This window comes from Triticum urartu, chromosome 4 (genome assembly GCF_003073215.2).
Source record: "Triticum urartu cultivar G1812 chromosome 4, Tu2.1, whole genome shotgun sequence".
Classification (NCBI taxonomy): Eukaryota; Viridiplantae; Streptophyta; class Magnoliopsida; order Poales; family Poaceae; genus Triticum; species Triticum urartu.
The window spans coordinates 600,679,799-600,700,007 of record NC_053025.1 but is presented as its reverse complement, the minus strand read 5'-3'; the positions used below and the strand labels follow the sequence as shown (position 1 = coordinate 600,700,007).

Sequence of the window (20,209 nt, the reverse complement as noted above, 5' to 3'; positions counted from 1 at the left end):
TGGTTACAAGCAAGGTACCGATTGTTAACTCGCAATAATAATAATAATAATAATTCAGAGAGGGAGAGGGAAGTAGGGAACCGACAGTCTAGAGAGAGAAACGCAGGGGCGTGGGTGGGTGTAGAGAGAGAAAGCGAGGGGAGGGAGGACCGACGGGGCGAGCGAGTAGTACAAAACTGGGGCGCATGTGAGGGGGAGCTGTCGTCGAAACACAGAGAGAGAGAGGCACAGGCACAGCGGGTTGGGGGCGGCGATGAGCTGTTTCTAGGAGGGCAACCACCACCACCACCACCGATTCGCCGAATAAAAAAAAAAGAACACACCACACCACATCGCAGTGGTACTACAACACCAGGCGGAAGCCCCCCCAGCCCTTCCCCAATTCATTCCATTCGTTCCCCATTCCCCTCCCCCAATCCCCCTCCCGCCGCCGCGCCGCGCCGCGCCCCGACCTCCTCTGCCTCGGCGCGGGCATCGGGATCCGGGGGATCTGGTGCGGGTCTGAGGGATGGAGGCCAGCGCCGGGCTGGTTGCGGGCTCGCACAACCGCAACGAGCTCGTCGTCATCCGCCGCGACGGGGAGCCAGGGGTGAGTGGCCCCGCCGCTTCCTTCGCTTCTGGTTCTGGTCTGGCTAGGTCGTCGGCGCCGCGGAATCCGCGCGCGAGGGTTCCGGAGGCTGTTGTTCTCCGTGTCGGTCGGGCGGAGGTTCTGTTGGGTTGCCGTTTCTCAATCTCTTCTTCTGTTTGTGTGGCGGTGGATGCAGGCGAGGCCGCTCAAGCAGCAGAACCGCGGGGCGTGCCAGATTTGCGGGGACGACCTCGGGCTCGGCCCCGGCGGCGACCCCTTCGTCGCCTGCAACGAGTGCGCCTTCCCCGTCTGCCGCGACTGCTACGAGTACGAGCGCCGCGAGGGCACGCAGAACTGCCCGCAGTGCAAGACCCGCTACAAGCGCCTCAAGGGTCAGTCTCACTCGTAGCCACCCCAATGCCGCCAGCGACCGAGCGAGCGAGCTCACCCTAGGTCTCCCAATTTCGATGGGATTTCTTCACGCGTTTTCTGACTCGGATTTGGTTGCAGGGTGCGCGCGCGTGCCCGGGGATGAGGAGGAGGACGGCGCCGACGACCTGGAGGACGAGTTCAACTGGAGGGACAGGGACGACTCGCAGTACGCCGCCGAGTCCATGCTCCACGCCCACATGACCTACGGCCGCGGCGGCGACCTCGACGGCGTGCACCAGCCCTTCCAGCCCAACCCCAATGTTCCACTCCTCACCAATGGCCAGATGGTAATTAACTCACCCTCCTCTGCCGTAATATCAGACTGCCTGCCTTGCTGGATGCTCAATTGCTCGCTCCCCGTGTGTAGGTCGACGACATCCCGCCGGAGCAGCACGCCCTTGTTCCTTCCTTCGTCGGCGGCGGGGGAAAGAGGATCCACCCGCTCCCTTATGCTGATTCCAACCTTCCTGGTGCGCATTTGGAAATATCATCATCTCCTATTAGCATTTAGCTGTAACAGTGGTTCAGGGATACTGATGGTTGTTGTGCTGCAGTGCAACCGAGATCCATGGACCCATCCAAGGATATTGGTTCCTACGGGTACGGTAGCGTCGCCTGGAAGGAGAGGATGGAGAGCTGGAAGCAGAAGCAGGAGAGGCTGCATCAGGCCAGAAATGATGGCGGTAAAGACTGGAACGGGGATGGCGACGATGCAGATCTGCCACTGTACGACACTAGAAACTCGCTTCGCATCTATTAGTTTGGTCTTTAGCGCCTTTCTGATTAATTCTTGGTTTTAACTGCATTAGTATCGGTCAAACAGACTAGATAGTTCATGCTCAACTAGAGTGTCACGATGTGCTCCGTAGAGGACCTAAAATGCCAAAAGAATATCCATTTGAGTGTCGCGATGCGCTCCGTAGAGGACCTAAAATGCCAAAAGAAGATGTACATTTTGCTAAAACATGGAAACAAACCGGCGAATTCGTATTCCTTAGATCTATCTTAAAACTGCTGCATTTGTCTAAGCTGGGTGAAGATGTCACTGCGCAAGTGCCATTTAGTAATGACTACATGCTAGAAAAACAATAGTTCTCTGTTTTATTTGTATCTTTGACTACAAGGAAGAAAATTCTATCTGGTCTTTGCTTAGACAAAACTTTTTTTTGTTGTAAAAAATGTGTTACTAGACTCTGTACTCGAGTACTAACTTTTTCTTGATTTTATTTACCAGCATGGATGAAGCTAGGCAGCCACTGTCCAGAAAGGTTCCCATTCCTTCAAGCCTGATTAATCCCTACAGAATGATCATTGTGATCCGTTTGGTGATTGTGTGTCTCTTCTTCCACTATCGTGTTATGCATCCGGTGCATGATGCATTTGTTTTGTGGCTCATATCTGTCATATGTGAGATATGGTTTGCCATGTCTTGGATTCTTGATCAGTTCCCCAAGTGGTTCCCTATTGAGAGGGAGACTTACCTTGACCGGTTGACATTGAGGTTGGTTACTGCTGCCACCTATTAATACTTGCCTTCTGTTATTCTCCCAAAGTTATGGAGCTAACTGCTTGTGTTGTATTGTTAGGTTCGACAAGGAAGGCCAGCCATCTCAACTCGCCCCAGTTGATTTCTTTGTCAGTACGGTCGATCCCGCAAAGGAGCCTCCGCTGGTCACAGCAAACACTATCCTATCTATCCTGGCGGTAGATTATCCGGTTGACAAGCTTTCTTGCTATGTTTCTGATGATGGTGCTGCCATGCTGACATTCGAAGGATTGTCTGAAACATCTGAATTTGCAAAGAAATGGGTTCCTTTCTGTAAGAAGTATAGCATTGAGCCTCGTGCTCCAGAGTGGTACTTCCAACAGAAGATAGACTACCTGAAAGACAAGGTGGTACCAAACTTTGTTAGGGACAGGAGAGCAATGAAGGTGCATAATTTGAGCCACTTTGCTATGTTCCTTCAGTTGATAGAAGTGTATGCTAATTTTGGCCGTGTCTTCTTTTCCAGAGAGAGTATGAGGAATTCAAGATCAGAATCAATGCCTTGGTTGCTAAAGCCCAGAAAGTTCCTGAGGAAGGATGGACCATGCAGGATGGAACTCCCTGGCCTGGAAACAATGTCCGTGATCACCCTGGAATGATTCAGGTATGCTTATTACAGTTCGTGGTGCTATCCAGCCTATATGCTGACATCAAATGGTTATTCCTTTTTCTTTTTCTTCTTCCCACTTTGCCCTAATGAAGTCCTATTTTGTCTACCAATAGGTCTTCCTTGGTCAAAGTGGTGGCCTTGATGTGGAAGGAAATGAGCTGCCTCGATTGGTTTATGTCTCAAGAGAAAAACGGCCAGGCTATAACCATCACAAGAAGGCTGGTGCTATGAATGCATTGGTAATAATAATATTTTGGATGCATTTTCAGCCAGTCTTCTCTATAGCTAGTAGTAGCACACAGTGATTTTAAGTTCCTTTCTAATGGTTTGCTCTTTTACAGGTCCGTGTCTCTGCTGTGCTAACGAATGCTCCATATATGCTTAACTTGGATTGTGATCACTATGTGAACAACAGCAAGGCAGTCAAGGAAGCCATGTGTTTCATGATGGATCCTCTGGTAGGAAAGAAAGTTTGCTATGTGCAGTTCCCACAAAGATTCGACTCCATTGATCGTCACGATCGATATGCTAACAAGAATGTCGTCTTCTTTGATGTAAGTCTTGGATTTCATGTTTCTGAGATATTTCTCTTGGCTACATTCTGTGTAACTTCGATGAAGTTTCCCTAACATTATTTGTCTCACACAGATCAACATGAAAGGTTTGGATGGTATTCAAGGCCCCATCTATGTTGGTACTGGATGTGTCTTTAGAAGGCAGGCGCTGTACGGTTATGATGCTCCCAAAACAAAGAAGCCACCGTCAAGGACTTGCAACTGCTGGCCAAAGTGGTGTGTGTGCTGTTTCTGCTTTGGTAACAGGAAGAACAAGAAGAAGGTTACCAAGCCAAAGACAGAGAAGAAGAAGAGGTTGTTTTTCAAGAAGGAAGAAAATCAATCACCTGCGTACGCACTCAGTGAAATTGACGAAGCAGCTGCAGGTACCACTCGACTTCCAGCATTTTGGTTATTTTAGAAACATCCTCAATAGTTAGTATTAACATGCCCTACTTTGCAATGTTTTCGGCAGGAGCTGAAACTCAGAAGGCTGGTATTGTAAACCAACAGAAGTTAGAGAAGAAATTTGGCCAGTCTGCTGTTTTTGTTGCATCCACGCTTCTTGAGAATGGTGGAACCCTGAGGTGTGATAGTCCAGCTTCTCTTCTGAAGGAAGCTATACATGTCATCGGTTGTGGCTATGAAGACAAGACAGACTGGGGAAAAGAGGTAAAGTCAGGAGCTTGGTTGCTGTGTGCTGATTAGGTAGTCCAAATATCTGTTGCCTAGTAGTAAATCATAACCATTTGTTTATTTATTTATTGCAGATTGGCTGGATCTATGGGTCAGTTACAGAGGATATCCTCACTGGGTTTAAGATGCATTGCCATGGCTGGCGGTCGATTTACTGCATACCTAAAAGGCCTGCATTCAAAGGTTCTGCGCCTCTCAATCTTTCGGATCGTCTTAACCAGGTTCTTCGGTGGGCTCTTGGGTCTATTGAGATCTTCTTCAGCAACCATTGCCCTCTTTGGTATGGGTATGGTGGTGGACTGAAATTTTTGGAAAGATTTTCCTACATCAACTCCATCGTCTATCCTTGGACATCCATTCCACTTCTGGCCTACTGTACGTTGCCGGCCATCTGCTTGTTAACGGGAAAGTTCATCACCCCAGAGGTAAAGCATACTTAGCTTCTAGTTCTATCTTCTGTGAAGTGGCAAGTCTGGTACGATTTAAACCTTACCCCTTCCCTTTTGGTTCTGTCTTGCAGCTTAGCAATCTTGCCAGTATCTGGTACATGTCACTTTTCATCTGCATTTTTGCTACGGGTATTCTGGAAATGAGATGGGCTCGTGTCGCGGTTGACGATTGGTGGAGGAATGAGCAGTTCTGGGTCATTGGAGGTGTCTCTGCCCATCTCTTTGCCGTGTTCCAAGGACTTCTCAAGGTGATAGCTGGTGTGGACACAAGCTTCACCGTCACAACAAAGGCTGGAGATGATGAGGAGTTCTCGGAACTGTACACCTTCAAATGGACAACCTTGCTGATACCCCCGACCACCTTGCTCCTGCTGAACTTCATCGGGGTGGTTGCCGGCATCTCCAACGCGATCAACAACGGATATGAGTCATGGGGGCCTCTCTTCGGGAAGCTCTTCTTCGCATTCTGGGTTATTGTCCATCTTTACCCGTTCCTCAAGGGTCTTCTTGGAAGGCAGAACAGGACCCCGACGATCGTCATCGTCTGGTCCATCCTGTTGGCTTCGATCATCTCGCTCCTGTGGGTGCGTGTGAACCCTTTCCTCGCCAAGACCGACGGCCCTCTTCTGGAGGAGTGCGGTCTGGACTGCACCTAGGAGATGAAAGGATGGATCAACATCAGTCATCATGTGGAGTAATTTTGAAGGTGTTTTTGTGCCCATAATTTTTTTCTCTTCCATTCCCCCATCCCCTGTGTAGATAGAAAACAAACATGCAACAAGTGTTAAGTTATTGGTTTTGTTCCATGGTGGGTAGCTGGGCCTCATATATGCAAAATATTTGGGCAGACGGGAGGCTGCGGCAACCCTTCTTCACCTCTGTGCAGTTCGGCCACGAAGAAGAAAGAATACAGGCAGCAAGTCAGTCAGTCAGTCAGTCAGTTCCAGTGTTGTTTCATTGTCCAGCCAGCCAGCGATTCTTTATTTGTTGACCTTGATTTGCCGAAACTGAGAGCTGTCGTCTGTAATGCTATGCCCGAAGGATGTATTATTATGTATGTACAAACTGAAAACAACTTGTATTTTCTCTCTGTAAGGCAAGAATGCCGTTTGTAATAGAGGAAGCTGCACATTATTTATCTAGCTTGTTTGGAAAGTTTCGAACATGGAAAAATGCCTGCATGCTTGCTGCCCATTCATGGTAGGGATTGTTAGCTTGCTATCTTCTTCCTCTATCTAGTTCTAGTTGTATGCATCATCTGCTTATAATGACACACAGATTTCCAGTGGCGTCGGTATCATAAAACTGAAAGTCTGCCAGGCCAGGATTCTTAACTCTCAAGGGACCATGCCATAGCTTTGCGCCCTGCGATTCTGCGACCGACCAACAGCTAGCTGTGAATTCCGCCCACATGGTTACCGCTGGATTTCCCCGGCCGTGGTCCAGACACGGGAGGGGAGCCGGCCATGCTTAACTGTTAAGCGTTGTTACAGCAGTGCCAGTGCAGTGTAGGCGCAGGGCAGCCCAGTGGGGTGGGCGGAACCGAATCGCACGGCGCGCAGGCACAACGGCACGTACGCCGCGCCGCGCCATGCCACATATTACTTGACAAAAGATATGACTGCACATGCACGTGCCGTCCCATGTTCGCCGCTGCCTGCCGGCCCCGGCCCCAGCGCACCACTCGCCAATGGCCTGCTGCTTGATCCAGAGGCATATGCACATACTCTACATAAAATTCTGATGTGTTGCTGGTGGATGCCGAGCACGTTGTGTAGCACAGTCCAATTCTGGTTCCTGCCCCGCACATTTCGGCCCTTCTCCGACCCCCTTTCGCGCCTCCCTTGTTTGCTGTCGGTGGCTCGTCCCGACCCTGACCCTGATCTGATCTGGATATCTGATCACGGCTTGCATGATGGTTAGGTTAGGTTAGGATGGATTAGGCTTTAGGGGTTAGGTGGCGCGTACCTTCCGCATCCAGCCTCTTCTCCATTATTTTTCCCCTTTGGCGTACAATGATTTGATTGATGCGCAAAGGAAAGCGAGGAGGCCGCATATATGGCTCGTGGGCGCGTAACTAATCAATCAATGATGATCGGCGGGGGGAAAAGGGGTGGAGGCGGGCGTCGGTCGTGGAAATGATCAAGGTTTGCGTGTGGGTGGTTGCGGTTGACAGTGAGGTGAGCCGTACGCCCATCGGAATCGGATGGGACGCGCCAACGGACGATCGGAGACCCGGCCAGCCGGTGCCATCGATCTGTGCTTGCCTTGCCTCGAACAACCATCGTCGGTGCCCTGGTTAATCGTCGGTAGGAGTACTGCCAGTCGGTAATGCTACCGGCTTAGCTTCAGATTTTGATCTTGCCTGCGGCTTGTCGGTGGGTGCAGCGGCCGGCGTTGTGTACTATGCAACTTGTGTGTATGTGTATGCTCACTGCGCCTGCGTGTTTGTAGCGCTAGCACGTAATTCGCTTGTAGTTTCTGGACAAGCATACTGTACGTACGTACAGAATGCAGACAAGTCGAATCAAAGGGAAAGACGTACGAAGTGCTACTGTGAGAAGCCAGCCAGGAGGCTCGATCGGACCACTGCTCTTGATCAGTCCCTCCCTCTCATCTTGCTTACTGGAAAAGATGACAAGAGCTTGCTTGATTGATTACTCAGCGAAAAACCTTTTTTTTTCTCCCCCCGCGTCTGCCTACCTCTAGCGGCACGGGGGAATCCTAGCCGCCGCAGCTAGCGGCCAACCCCAGCGCTCACCCCCGCATCGCCGCCGCCGGAGGGCCGGCCGGCGAAGCCGTGCCGGACCCCAGGAAGGTGGCGGCGGGGCGGATCTGGCCTCTCTCGCTCCCCACCCCCGCCCCCGCTCTGCCTCGCGACTCCTTCGTCCCCCTCCCCGGCGGCGACCCCTGGTCGGTCCGGCGCGGCTGCGGTGCACCCAGGCCATGTTGAGCGACCGGATCCGGTCCCTCCCCTCCGTCTCGGGCTCGCGTGACTTCCCCGGCCGTTGAGGACGCCACCTCCGCCCCTCCCCCTCCCGTGCGACCCCGGGTCTCTTCCCCGGTGCTTCGCCGGCGTCTTCTCCAGCTGCTGCCTTCGCTTGCCGGTCCGGCGGTGATTTCGGCGTTGCCTTGGGCGCCTTCCCCTACGGTCTTCCTCACCACCTGCGGCGGCGCGGCCCAGCCGCTATTGGTGCTGCTGTCGGCCATGGGTGGTGTGCCGGACCTGCGGCTGGATGCCGAGGAATTCGCAGCCTGCGGCCTTCCTTATGCAGGCGGCCCCCCTCGTCTCCGGTGGAACCTCCCCCCCAGGCCTCGGTGACGGCTTCTGGATGGAGACGGCGATGCTTCTAGGGATTTGGCAGACACGGGGCCCCTCGCGGCAGGTCCTTGCTGGAGCTGTTTCGGCCCCGGCGGTCTCGGGCCCGCGTCTCTCCGGTGTCCCCCGCCGTCGGTGCTTCTGCTGGGCGGCTCCGGCCTTGGCAACTGGGTGACTGCGTCCCTTCCGGCTCACCTGGTTCGCCCATGTTTCGACGGCAAGGCCACGACAGTTTTGGATCTGCGTCCCTCCAGTCCTTGCTTGCCGGCGTTGCTGACGCCGTCGTCCTGACCTCCCGTGTGGTTTGCTTCGTTGCCTGCCCTTCCCTATATGCCTCAAAGCCTCCTCCTTTTGCCAGATACAAAGCTCCTAGATTCGGAGGCGGTGCCACCCTCCGACGGTAGGTGCAGCCCTGCCAACCCGCTTCCGACACGGTGATTCCGACCAACATTGGCTTCCTCATCTTCGACCCCCAATTCGGCGGCTATGAGATTGCTCAGCTTCAGGCTAGGGAGAAATCCCTGCTCGGCTTGCTGGTGCTGGCAACGGCGGCACCTGTGGGTGTCGTTTCCTTCTTGGAGGCGTTGTCAAGGCCTTCAGCTGCGCCCCTCTTCGAGCTCAGGGGAAACCCTAGGTTTGGTTCCTCCGGACCGGATGGCGACGACGTCTCGGCATCGTTTTCCTTCTTGAAGGCGCTATCTTGCTCACTCGCGGTGTCCGTTGTATTGTCTCGGGTGATGTTGGAGTTATGCCTGGTTCGTCTTGGCCACTCTTGGTTTTGGGTTTGGTAGGTTTAGCTGTGTTGTTTCCTCCATTCGGGCCGAGTATCACTTCTCTCTGCTCCGGGCACCATGTTCACGTCTGCCTGCGTTCATGTCATGTGTTGTATCCCTCGATATACTCATTCTACTCCTTCTATTAATGAAAAGATACGCAAGCTTTGCGTATTCGAGAAAAAAAAATGATTACTCAGCCGGCCGGCTGCCGGCCGGAGAATACGATAATAATGTACTACTCTGTGTGCAAGTTGGCCACCACGCATGCCATCTTCACGCCTAGCCATGTAATTAACCACGGTCTGGAACGTCGTGAAAGAATGCATGCACGGAACCTTCCTCCGATCCGGCTTTACTTACTCGAGCGCTGAACAGAGTAATTTTCTTTTACTTGGTCGATCGATGAGTAGAGTATGTGGCTACTAGTACTTGGCACGTACTCCCTCGTCCTTTTTAGTTCGTAAATAAAACTTGTGTGAAGTCAACCTATTAAAGTTTAATCAACTTTATAAAAGAAAATATCAACATTCACAATGTACAATCAATATCACTAGATATGTCATTAGTTAAATTTTCATATTGTATAACTTTAGTATGATAGATGGTGATATTTTTTCATATAAATATGGTCAAATTTTATAAAGTTTAACTTCAGACAATTTTTATATGCAGAGTAAAAAAGATCAAAGGATGCATTTTTAATAGTCAACGCCTGCAGATGGCCATAGTTGGCGAAGCAGATTGAAATAGATGGACAAAATCAATCAGGTGCCATAATATTGTCATGGCTTGCTTTAATGCTTGTAATCGTCACTGATTTTTTTATGTTTGTTATATTATCATGATTGAAGATAAATAGATTAAAATGATTTTTTTAAAATGCCGCAGCACGAGTAGCAGTGGCAGTAAATTCAGTGGTCTGTCGACCAATTGCCCGATCCAGTGGATGCGTGACAGAATCAGCAACCAGATCATTATCCAAATCAGATCAAAGAGTCACTCCTCCTACTATCAGTTGTCGTCAGCTCAGACCGAGCAGCGGCAACATCGAGCTAGCATTTAAGAGCATCTACAATCAAACTTGATAAATTCGGTCACTCAAACGACCGCGAACGTTCCCAGGCATGCCCGCGGACGTATCCAGACGACCCCTTATATATCGTGTCTGACATTCATATATTTCAAATCCGGACTCTTAAATCCATATGAATCCATGCACGTGAATCATACATGTCAATGTCACATGTAAATAACAAATATTGATACCGAAAATACATAGCGTTTACATAAAATTTATTTTAAGTGCACAAGTCAAACATCAACTCTTTGGTTTTCATTGTGGATCCACATATACTCCACAAGATCATTGAGTAGCTGCGCGTGGACATGATGATCTCGAAGATTCGGATGCATCTGTAGAAAGTTCATAAGCTGAGCTGCATCTTAATCTTTCGGGATTTGAACTTGTTCTCCAGACGCTTCAAAATCATTGGTTTGGGCAACACCATCGCCCTCATCCTTGATAATTATATTGTGTAAAATAACACGAGGTCATGAGCTTCCACAAAGTTTTTGATTCTCACACATTGCAGCTTTACGAACAATTCCTCAATAAGCTTGGGTTGGATATGAGGGGTATCAGTCAGTCCGGATGTTTGAGACCCGTTTGAGGCATCTGTCTGGGTCGAATTTTCGTACCGGTCAGTAACCGGGTCGTCCGCCTGTGTGCTTGAGACGGGTTGGGGCGCCTGTCTGTAGATGATCTAATTCCATCTCTGCCCGGCTGCAAATGGGATACCATCATCTTAAAATTAAGTTAATTAAACAACTACCAGTACTCCATCTACTAGCAATTGAAAAATCCATCGACTGCCCTCTGTAACAGCGCTCTGAAAACGTAAAAGAATGGAACCTTCTCATCAATTTTTTACTCGGCTTGCACTTAGTTTAGTAGTCAACGCGAATGGCTAGCTGGCTAGCTTGCTAAACAAATGGATGTATAGATAGACTAAGGTTGGTCATAGTAAGAAATGTATTTGTACGTAAAGGCACGCACACGCTCGTGGGTGTATCGTGTATCAAAACAACATGAACGCACACGCTCGTCTAGGCACGTCTCGTGCCTCTTCCTTGTCAACCACCAGTATGTGCTACATGTAGCGCGTGCTGGTACTCCGATCCCAATAAGTTCTTAATCACACTCTAATGCGATAATTTTTCAATATTTCTAGTGTGTGAAGTAGGAGTATTCGGTAATACCGATCAGGCAGTCGATCGTTAGTTTTGCTTGTTGGAAGTCCGTTGGGGGTAGTGTCACGGCGAGATGGCGGCGGTCTATGCATCAGGAAAGATAGGCTAGACGGCTTTTTCAAAAATACACAATCGTGCACGCACTAACGACTGCTCATGTGGCTGTCGGCATTAAATGCGTTTGTATTAGTTACTTGTTTGAAAAAAACAGGTCCATTTGCATTTATTTTGGGCTTTCAATTCGCATCTTTAGATCCGTTTTCACCGTTGGAATCTATGTGACGAGATCTTTGAAACTAGATCCCGCATGGATATGTCTCGATAAAAATTTTTAATGCCAACTTTAGTGCTACATGGTGCAACTCTATTAGTACATGATACAACTTTAGTATTGCATAATGCAATTTTTTACAAAACCAATTTTAGAGTTGCATGATCCAATTTCCAATGTGGTTGTAACTTAGCAACCATGACGACTAACTTTTTGAGATGTGCAACTAGTCTAATGTCACCTAGTAGTCGATTTGCAACCATCCTTCCTACTTGTAGATGTGTATTATTCACTATAGGCACACCTTGAGCGATATGTGTAACCTAGTATATTGTTTCGGCCAACTGCATAGTAGTCAATGTGCAACTTTCCCCCCTTCCTACTTGTGGATGTGTAGTTTCAGTTGCCAGGGGAACTGACAAAGTTGCACATAGCCTGCAAGATAGTTGGCCGCGACAATGGGCGAACTTGCACATCTCACTAAGAGAGATTGTTGGATGGTAAAAAATTACACAACCTTGAGAGAAGAGAAAAGTGGCCTATAGGCGGGGCCCTAAAGTTGGTCATCTCACTAAGAAGGGGTGGTTGGGACAGGGTGCTAGATGTAAAATCTACACATCCATGAGGTATGGGGAAAAGTTGCACGTCGACTGTCGGGCAGTTGCTCGGGGTAGCATTAGAAGTTGCAAATCCACTGCTAGGTAGTTGACCGATGTAACAACAGTGGAAACTACACATCCACAGACAGGGAAAAAGTTACACATCAACTACTAGTTAGTTGGACGTAATAGTAGATGAAGTTGCATATCTCAATGGTTGATGGTAGTTTGGGGTGGAGGTGGCACTAGCGAAAACTGCATGTCCACGGGGCAGACGGAAAGTTGCACATTAACTGCTAGACACTTGCACGTAACGGGACTAAACTGCACACAAAAAAGTTCATCGAAACATACACATGCAAGATCTAGTTTCGAAGAGAACGTCGTGAGAATTTCTACAAAGAAGGCGGATCTTAATTTTGACGTCCACTTCAAAAGTTATTACTTCCTTTGGGAAAACGAAAACCGAATTAAATGTGTTCACACCTGTTTGCATCATTGAAAAATGCACGTTCACAAGTAGGGGCACATTAACTCCTAGACAGTTACATCAAACGGGACTAAATTGCATACACAAAAGTTCGTCGATACATACTCATACGAGATCTAATTTCAAAGCGCATGTCGCGAGGATTTTAACGGTGAAAATAGATCATAATTCCCAAGCGTGGATTGAAAGATATGCCTTTTTTAAATTTTCAAAGCACAAATTAAATGCACAAGAGAACACATGCACCAGAGGAGATGGATATGCTTGCATTTAATACGTCGCGGGAAAAAAGATTGGATGAGAAAGCTTTCCTAATTTGAAAGAGGGACAAGAAATTTCCTAAAATGTCGGCCGCTTGCTAACAATCCTAGGCGGCCTGGCTAGGCGCGTCCCGTATTTTTTATATACGTGCTAGCGACTGTGCACAAGACTCACCTTGCCAATATAAGCATGCACTAGTAAAAAGGTTCTAACAAAATGTTTGGGGTGAGGTTGGGTTGGGGGAGGGGGGAGGCGGCATTGGCCCCATGAGCCTTAAACTGGATCGAAGTTCATGCTATATGTATTTTTTAAATTTTCCTGATTATTCATAGCTACACATTTAAGTGATAGGTACACATTTAAGTGAACTGAAGTTGTTTTTTTTTCAATAATGTGCAACTACACATTTCTGTAAAATATGTGTTGTTTGGTATAATATTAGATATATTGGTATCGGAGAGAGTCGCCGGAATCCCACATCCGCTGTTGTGGGATGGGCAGGTGGGTGGCAGCGGGCACTAAGGGCACTCTGCGTAGATGATTGTTGCCGGCGGTGAGTCTACCATGGGCGATCGAAAGAGGGGCACCGGCGATGGCGTGCATTGGGTTTTCTTGGACTGAGGTAGCTAAGGTGGATGGCTCACTTCTTGGTTTTGAGCTGAGGGATCCACATAGTGGTGCTTGCTATATGTGCAGGGAAGGGAAGAGAGACGTCGGTGACACGTGATTGGCTCTGCTGCTTGGGTTACGTAGGCCGGCTACGAGCATTTGTGGTGTTAGAGCATCTTCAGCTGCGCCCCCAACAGCTCCCAGGCCATTTTTTGGCGACGACATCCGAAAAACGGCCCAGTCACGTTCTTAGGAGCCCATTTTTCGCCGGTTTGGGCCAAAACTGGCGCGGGCGGACCCTGACCGAACCCGGCGCGCTGAGGGGCGCCGGGAAAAGCGTTTTTGGCACGAACGGGAATGGGCCCGCCGAGTCAGCGACACGCCGCTTCGTCGTCCTCATCACCTCGGTTCCCGCTGGAATCAATGCCAAGGCTGCCGCGCTGCCGCGCCGATCAGCCTGCATTGATGCCTCATAGGCGGCGCAGTGAAGGCGTCGCGACACGCATCCCACCCACTCCCGCCATGCGTCGCCCGACATGTAGGTTCTCACCACCCCGCCTCGGCTATAAAAGCCGACATCCCCGCCGGTGAACACCATAGTTGCCACAACTCGCCTTCTCTCGCCTTGTCTCCCCCAGAAGCCACCTCTCCCCTCTCTTCCTCCCGCCGACGAGCATGGCTGAGCGGTACCCGGGCGACTTCGCGACGGCGAACGGCTTCGGCCGACGTCATCTCCACGAGGACGAGGCGCGCCTCCTCTACGAGGCCGACTATCCGGCGCCCCAGACACGCGGGTGCCGGGCTTGTGGAAGTTGAGCGCCGGCAATGTCCCGGTACCACTGGCACCCACCGGGGCTGAACGGCGGGCCAAGATCGCCCGCATCCGCTCGTCGCTGACGGAGGCGCAGCGGAACGAGCTGAGGTACGACGCCGACAACCACACACTGTGGACGATGTACTTCGAGCACAGCCGCGAAGACCAGATCGCCTCCACCAACGACATCATCCCCCACGGCCGCCTCAACACCGACGCGGCGTGAGTGGTGGGGAGTGCCCGGCCGCACCCTCGAGGCCGTCCTCGACCACATCGATACTGGCAACACGCCGCGTCTCGGGTACCCGCCGCGCCCGTCATTCTCTCCCCGCCGTGGCAGCTCCTGGACGCCGCGACGAATGGAGGCGGTGACCTCCTCATCGTTGGGCTCCGGCCCGCTCTCCTCTGGCTCGCCGGCGCTCCACCCCGTCAAGCCGGAGCCGCAGGAGACGCCGCTTGGGCGCCGCACCCACAACGGCGCCCTTGTCATCAACGAGGGCGGCCGCCCCTCCCCGCGTTCCCTCCACCTTGTCCGGCCGAAGCCCGAGCCGGGGCTGCTCCCCCATGAAGCCGGAGCACGCGAAGATGGCCGCCGCCGATGAGACCACCCTCAAGTGGACGAAGGCAGACTACGTCCACGAGCAGGTGCTCCGCCAGCGCCGGGCATACGCGGAGATCAAGGCCCGGCGACGCGGACGCGAGGATGGCAGCGTCGTCGTCCTCGACAGCGACGACGAGGACGAGCTCGGACCATCCAACCCCCCGCGCGTCGGCGACCCTGGCAGGGGAGCAGTAGGGACGGCGGCGGCTCCAGCGGGGCGCAGGGCGGCGGGGGCGGGGGCGACTACATCCGGTTCTACGGGCTCCTCGGTATTTAGAAGGCGGGGTGGCGGCCGTGGCGTGGCAGGGCTAGGCATAGTTTGTTTGTTTTCTCCGTTTTTGTACAAATTTCAATGAAAAATGGTCGAGTTTGTGTCAGATTCGTATCAGATTGCCGAGTTTGCGTGATTTTGGGGGCGACTGGGAACGCAATCGCCCACATGCCGAAAGCAAATGCCGATTCAGCACCAGACGGCGTTTTGTTGGCGTCCCGTGAGGCCGAACGGCTGAAGATGCTCTTAGTCATCGATCCTGCAGGCACATGATGGCTACTACTCATGCTGGGGGGACGGTTTCCCTTTTTTTGACAGTTATCAACAAATCATATTTTGAAAATACTCTTCAGGGTTTGTTTTTGTTTTTGGTATAGTATTTTGAAGTACCTAGTTGCACGTTCTGTACAATTAAGTTGTACCTTTTCCGCTACTTAATTTTTAGTAAACGTGTAATTGGTTATTTTTGTTTACAGAGGGAGTACCTATGAATTTTCTGTTTTTCATTCCCACCTAGTCTTTTATTCAAGTCAGAACTATGTTTTGTTTTGGTTTTCAGAAATAGTACGCTACTAATACCCAATCTCATTCGCAAATGAATTTGAACTGAATCTGGCCTACCTCTCAAAACAGGCTTTCGCCCCGCTTTTATAAATAAAGTAATGAACCGAACTACACGACCGAACGATACATTATATGGTGAGGACGCCCCCTTACAAAGCAGATCAAAATCAACAACATGAGCCTAGAACAAGCCTAACACCTCGCCGGAGCCTGAATAAAGACCCCCGAGCTATATGACAACACCCCAGGAGGGTGACGGCGCGAAGCATCGCCGCTGCTGAGTCTGAGGATAGACAAAAGTTTTCACCGTGAGCCCTGGCATAGGGTTGTGATCCACGACGCCGTCTTTAAGAAGCAAGCGACACCCATGGGTGCCGCCGTCGCCGGCGCCAGAAGTGCGGAGCTTTCACTCGGACACGCGCTTGCACCGCCAAGAGGAGTCTCGACCGCCATCTCAACGAGGGCCAACTTGTCTTGCCGATCTGGGCACTGCCAGAGCATGCCAGAGCCTCCCGCCACTAGATCCCTAGTCGCCCACACGACCAAGAAATGGAGCCACCACCGCCACCACGAGGCCTGCCGGAAAGCCAACATGAAGCCCGCCGTCCGGGACCGCCGCCCCGGCATCCATGCCCCTAGGCACCACCGACCATCCATGTCACGACCACCCGACCACGATAGTAGGATTGAATGGGAACACGTTTCACTTCTAGCCCGGCATCAGCCCCCGGGTTTGGGCCTAAAAACCCGGATCCACCCAAAACGTACAAATACAAGCAAAAATCTGAGGTGGCTGTAGGATTAAGTTTTTCCCAGTTGACTGAGCCGTAGATACCCAAAAACATAGCCAACATAATGTCACTTAATTGTATACTCCCTCCGTCCGATGAAAAGTGTACGTTTAGTTTCGAAATTTGTCCATAAAAGATTGTACTTCTATCTTCCCAATGCATTTTAAAGTGAAAAAAAATATTTCTCTCTCATCACACGGTAATCAATACCAATAACAATCTACACATGGTCTTTTTAATTTGTGCATACACTTAGCTCATTGGGGGTTGGGTAATTAAAAAGGAGAGAGATGATGGTTTGCACCTTTTCAATGCTTTTTTTACTTCACTCCATAATTTGTCCTAAAATCTTTAGATGTACACTCTTCACCGGACGAAGGGAGTATGTGTTGTTTGGTATTCCCTCTGTACAAAAATGTAAGGCGTTGTTGTTATAAAAAACTCTTACATTTGTTTTTGAACCAATAAGAAAAACTCTTACATTTTGTTCGGAAGAGAGTGTGATGTTTAGAAATACTACCTCCGCCTCACCTACCAAAACGTCTTATATTTTGAAATGGAGGCAGTATTTCAAAGAGTAAAGGCGGTGATGCTGACGCAATTAACTCCAAATGTATCTTCCAATTTGGTAGCCAACGCGTGCGAATGGCTAATCAGGTGTCAGAACATACCTCGGATTACGTGCTCCGATTGATTGCCTGATCGATCCGTGACGAATCAGCGAGCAGATCGTGCAAATCAAATCAAAGGGTTACTCCTCCTGTTGTCAGTGGTCTTCAGGCTCAGTCTGACCACAGCAGCATGATCGAGCCTTTAATTCGATCTCCGTCTCTCTGCAAGTTGGCCAGCATCTCGACGGCTATTGATTAAGCAGCTACTAGGAGTAGAAAAATCCGTCGTCCTCTGCAACCCCGTCCTGGAAACGTAGTAAAAAGGATGGAACCTTCTCATCAAATTTTTACTCGACTTGCACGTACTTACTTCAGTAGTCAACGCGAATGGGTGGCTGGCTAGTGGATAGACTAATCGGGTGTCAGAAGCAAAAGGAGACTGCAAAAATGCCACACCCAAGTGGAGGATCGTTTCGATCGGGGAGCGAGTCTGATCATAACAACTCGGCTCATCCAAAGGAAGTATACTCGACGGAGCTCCGATGTATGAATCCTATCGTCTTTTTGGGAAAGTGGGATGGTGAGGTTAGGGTTTCTATTCGTGCAGCGAGATTTAATATCCGGTGCTCGAGACCAATTCAAGGGTTCAATGTCTAAGGAGCTGGCCCTTAGAGCAATTCCAATGGCCCGACCTAAACGGATGTCGCATTTGTCCGTTTTTTATCTGTTTGTGTCGGCCGCCCGCCCGGTATCCGTCCTCTTTTGCATTTGGATCGGTAGTGCGTCACGCGCCGACCATTTTCATGTCCGCGCTCAGTTTTAAAAAAAGGCCCGCGACCATAGATCATGCCAGCGGCCATGTTGTTGTCCTGGTTTTGACGCTCCAGCGCGCGCGCTGGTTTTGGCGCGCCTCGTCCGGCGCACGTTAAGAAGGTGCTCCCTTCACACTCTGTCCATCGCCCTCTTGCCTTGCCCCCCTCTCACTAGCCTCGCCGCCACCGCGCCACCATGTCGATGCGCCGTCTGGACACTTCGGATTTTCGCGGAGTCCGCGAGCGCCGCTACGGCGGCTTCTCCTCCGAGATCTGATTTGGCGAGAAACACCTCGGTCTCGGTACCTTCGACACCTCAGAGGAGGCGGCCCGCGCGTATGACGTGGCAGCGTGGCGCCTCCGGCGGCCTCGTCGAGAGATGAATTTTCACGGCGTGTCGACGAGCCAGCGGACACAGGATCTCGCGCCTCTCCCACGACTTTCCACCGACGAGGATCGTCGTGGCAACCGAAGGCGGCAGTGTCGCCTCGCCATCGCCGAGATGGACGTGGAAGCCATGACGGTGTGGCGCGAACGCTCCCCACGGGACATCGTCAATAAGCGCCAGTTCTACAAGCAAAGAAGGACGGAGAGAGAGGCAAGAAGGATGGAGCGAGCTGCCTATCGAGAGGACAAGCGTTCGCGCAAGTAGACCACTCAATTAAACATGAAGCTAGGAGAAGCGTCGTCCTGAAACTCCGAGAACGAGCGGTATGTGGACGCCTACATTCAGACGTCAGAGGAGGACATTACAGAGTCGGAGTCGGAAAACGACGAGTAATTGATCTTTTATGTCTATACTAGAACAATCTATATATCCTTTATCTATCGAAAAAAAATGTACAGTGGCGTCGGCGACGAGCCGACGAAGGAGGCGGGCGAGGGTATGCTGTTCGATGGGAAGAGACCAATGTGACACCGACCAGCGGGCCCGAGAAGGGAAGAGGGCGAGCGCTCGCGCGTCCGTTTCGTGTCCGCGCCGACGCAATTCCGGCTCAAAAATGAGCCAGAAATGGGTCGACAGGAAGACGCCAAGCGGACGCACGTTCGTTTGGGTCGACATGTTGGGTCGACTTTTCTGTTCGCGCCGATCCGAACAGACGGCGACGGACGAAATGAGTCGCCGTATTGGAGTTGCTCTTAAGGACACATACACAATGATTTATCGGCTGTCATTAATAAGGTCAATCTAGCTTCGTTAGAAGAGCGACGACAGCGGCGCATCAGCGGCACGTTCTGGTGGCGGTCGTTTGGTAGACTCAAAATCTCAATATAAAATTTATTATATTGGAGATATTTCATATTTCCGGTGAACTTTGATTATAGACCTAGATCTCTTTTCGCAGCAAAAAGAAATGCGCGTGTGATAACGGAATGAACGCATGTATGATTGCCATCAAGCGCCCCCGACGCAAATGGAGTGGATGACCCATTCATATTGTCAGAGATCGATGCTATATTTATCTGTTGTACACGTTGAGGGCGTCAGCTCGAAGCTCGGCTAAGGGAAAAATGTTCAAATCTGTTGTAAACCTTGAGGGAGTCAGCCTGCTTGGTGGGAAAACTTTTCTGCGAAGGCCGGCCATGTATATCAACAAGAAGTCCATAAGGGTGGAAGCCCCGCACGCCAAGTGTGCCTGCCCCTGCGTGTCAGTCGGGTCTCAAGGCATGGTGCTTGTGTATATTGTGAATATTTTTAAAATGTGAATATTTTTTGTTAGAATTTAAACATTTTAGAATATGTGAAGAAAGTTTGAAAATAGAAATATTTTTTAATTCCAAACACTTTTGAAAAATGTGAACAATTGTTGAAAACTGTGAATAATATTTGAAAACAAGGACACTTTTCAAAACAGAAATATTTTTTGAAATTTCCGAATATGTTTATGAATATGTCATTCTTTTTTTGAAATTTCAAATAAATTTTTTCTGAACATTTTTTGAAAGCGCGTATATTTTAACAAATTTGAAAAACAAGAATATTTTTTGAGCTTTCTGAATTAAAAGAACAAAAAGAAAAAGAAGCACACATAAAAACAAAAAGAAGAAAGAAGAAAGAAAAAGCTAAAAATGAAAAGTTTGAACATTTTTGAATTTTCAAATAAATTTGACCATTTTGAAATTCTTGAATTGTAAAAATAAAAAAAAGAACACAGAAAAAATATATATGAAAAATAGAAAAAAAAGAAAAACCTGGAAAAGAATAGCCGATTAAGGAACCTTCTAGAAGGTTCAAAGGTTCCTAAAACCGATTTTTTTAGAAACACATGTAATTTTATTCATACTCATAACAGTTACAGGTACACTGATTTAGA

The 20,209-nt window shown here is 49.8% G+C and overlaps 1 protein-coding gene across 2 annotated transcripts; it reads left to right on the top strand.

Annotated features, from left to right (window-relative positions):
• Positions 1 to 211: 211 nt before the first annotated feature.
• LOC125553054 (probable cellulose synthase A catalytic subunit 3 [UDP-forming]) lies at positions 212 to 5,993 on the top strand. 2 transcript variants are annotated; one of them, XR_007303892.1, is made up of 15 exons: positions 212 to 589; positions 765 to 960; positions 1,079 to 1,287; positions 1,368 to 1,470; positions 1,555 to 1,726; positions 2,235 to 2,501; positions 2,587 to 2,932; positions 3,013 to 3,150; positions 3,270 to 3,395; positions 3,498 to 3,710; positions 3,805 to 4,096; positions 4,186 to 4,382; positions 4,481 to 4,831; positions 4,927 to 5,561; positions 5,704 to 5,993. XR_007303892.1 is itself a non-coding variant. In XM_048716805.1 (14 exons), exons 1-14 carry the CDS (start codon positions 509 to 511, stop codon positions 5,509 to 5,511), a joined length of 3,276 nt encoding a protein of 1,091 aa, XP_048572762.1. In that variant the 5' UTR covers positions 212 to 508; the 3' UTR covers positions 5,512 to 5,993. The 2 variants fall into 2 exon arrangements, 1 of the variants encoding a protein (XP_048572762.1); XM_048716805.1 differs by having other exon boundaries at positions 4,927 to 5,993.
• Positions 5,994 to 20,209: the final 14,216 nt, after the last annotated feature.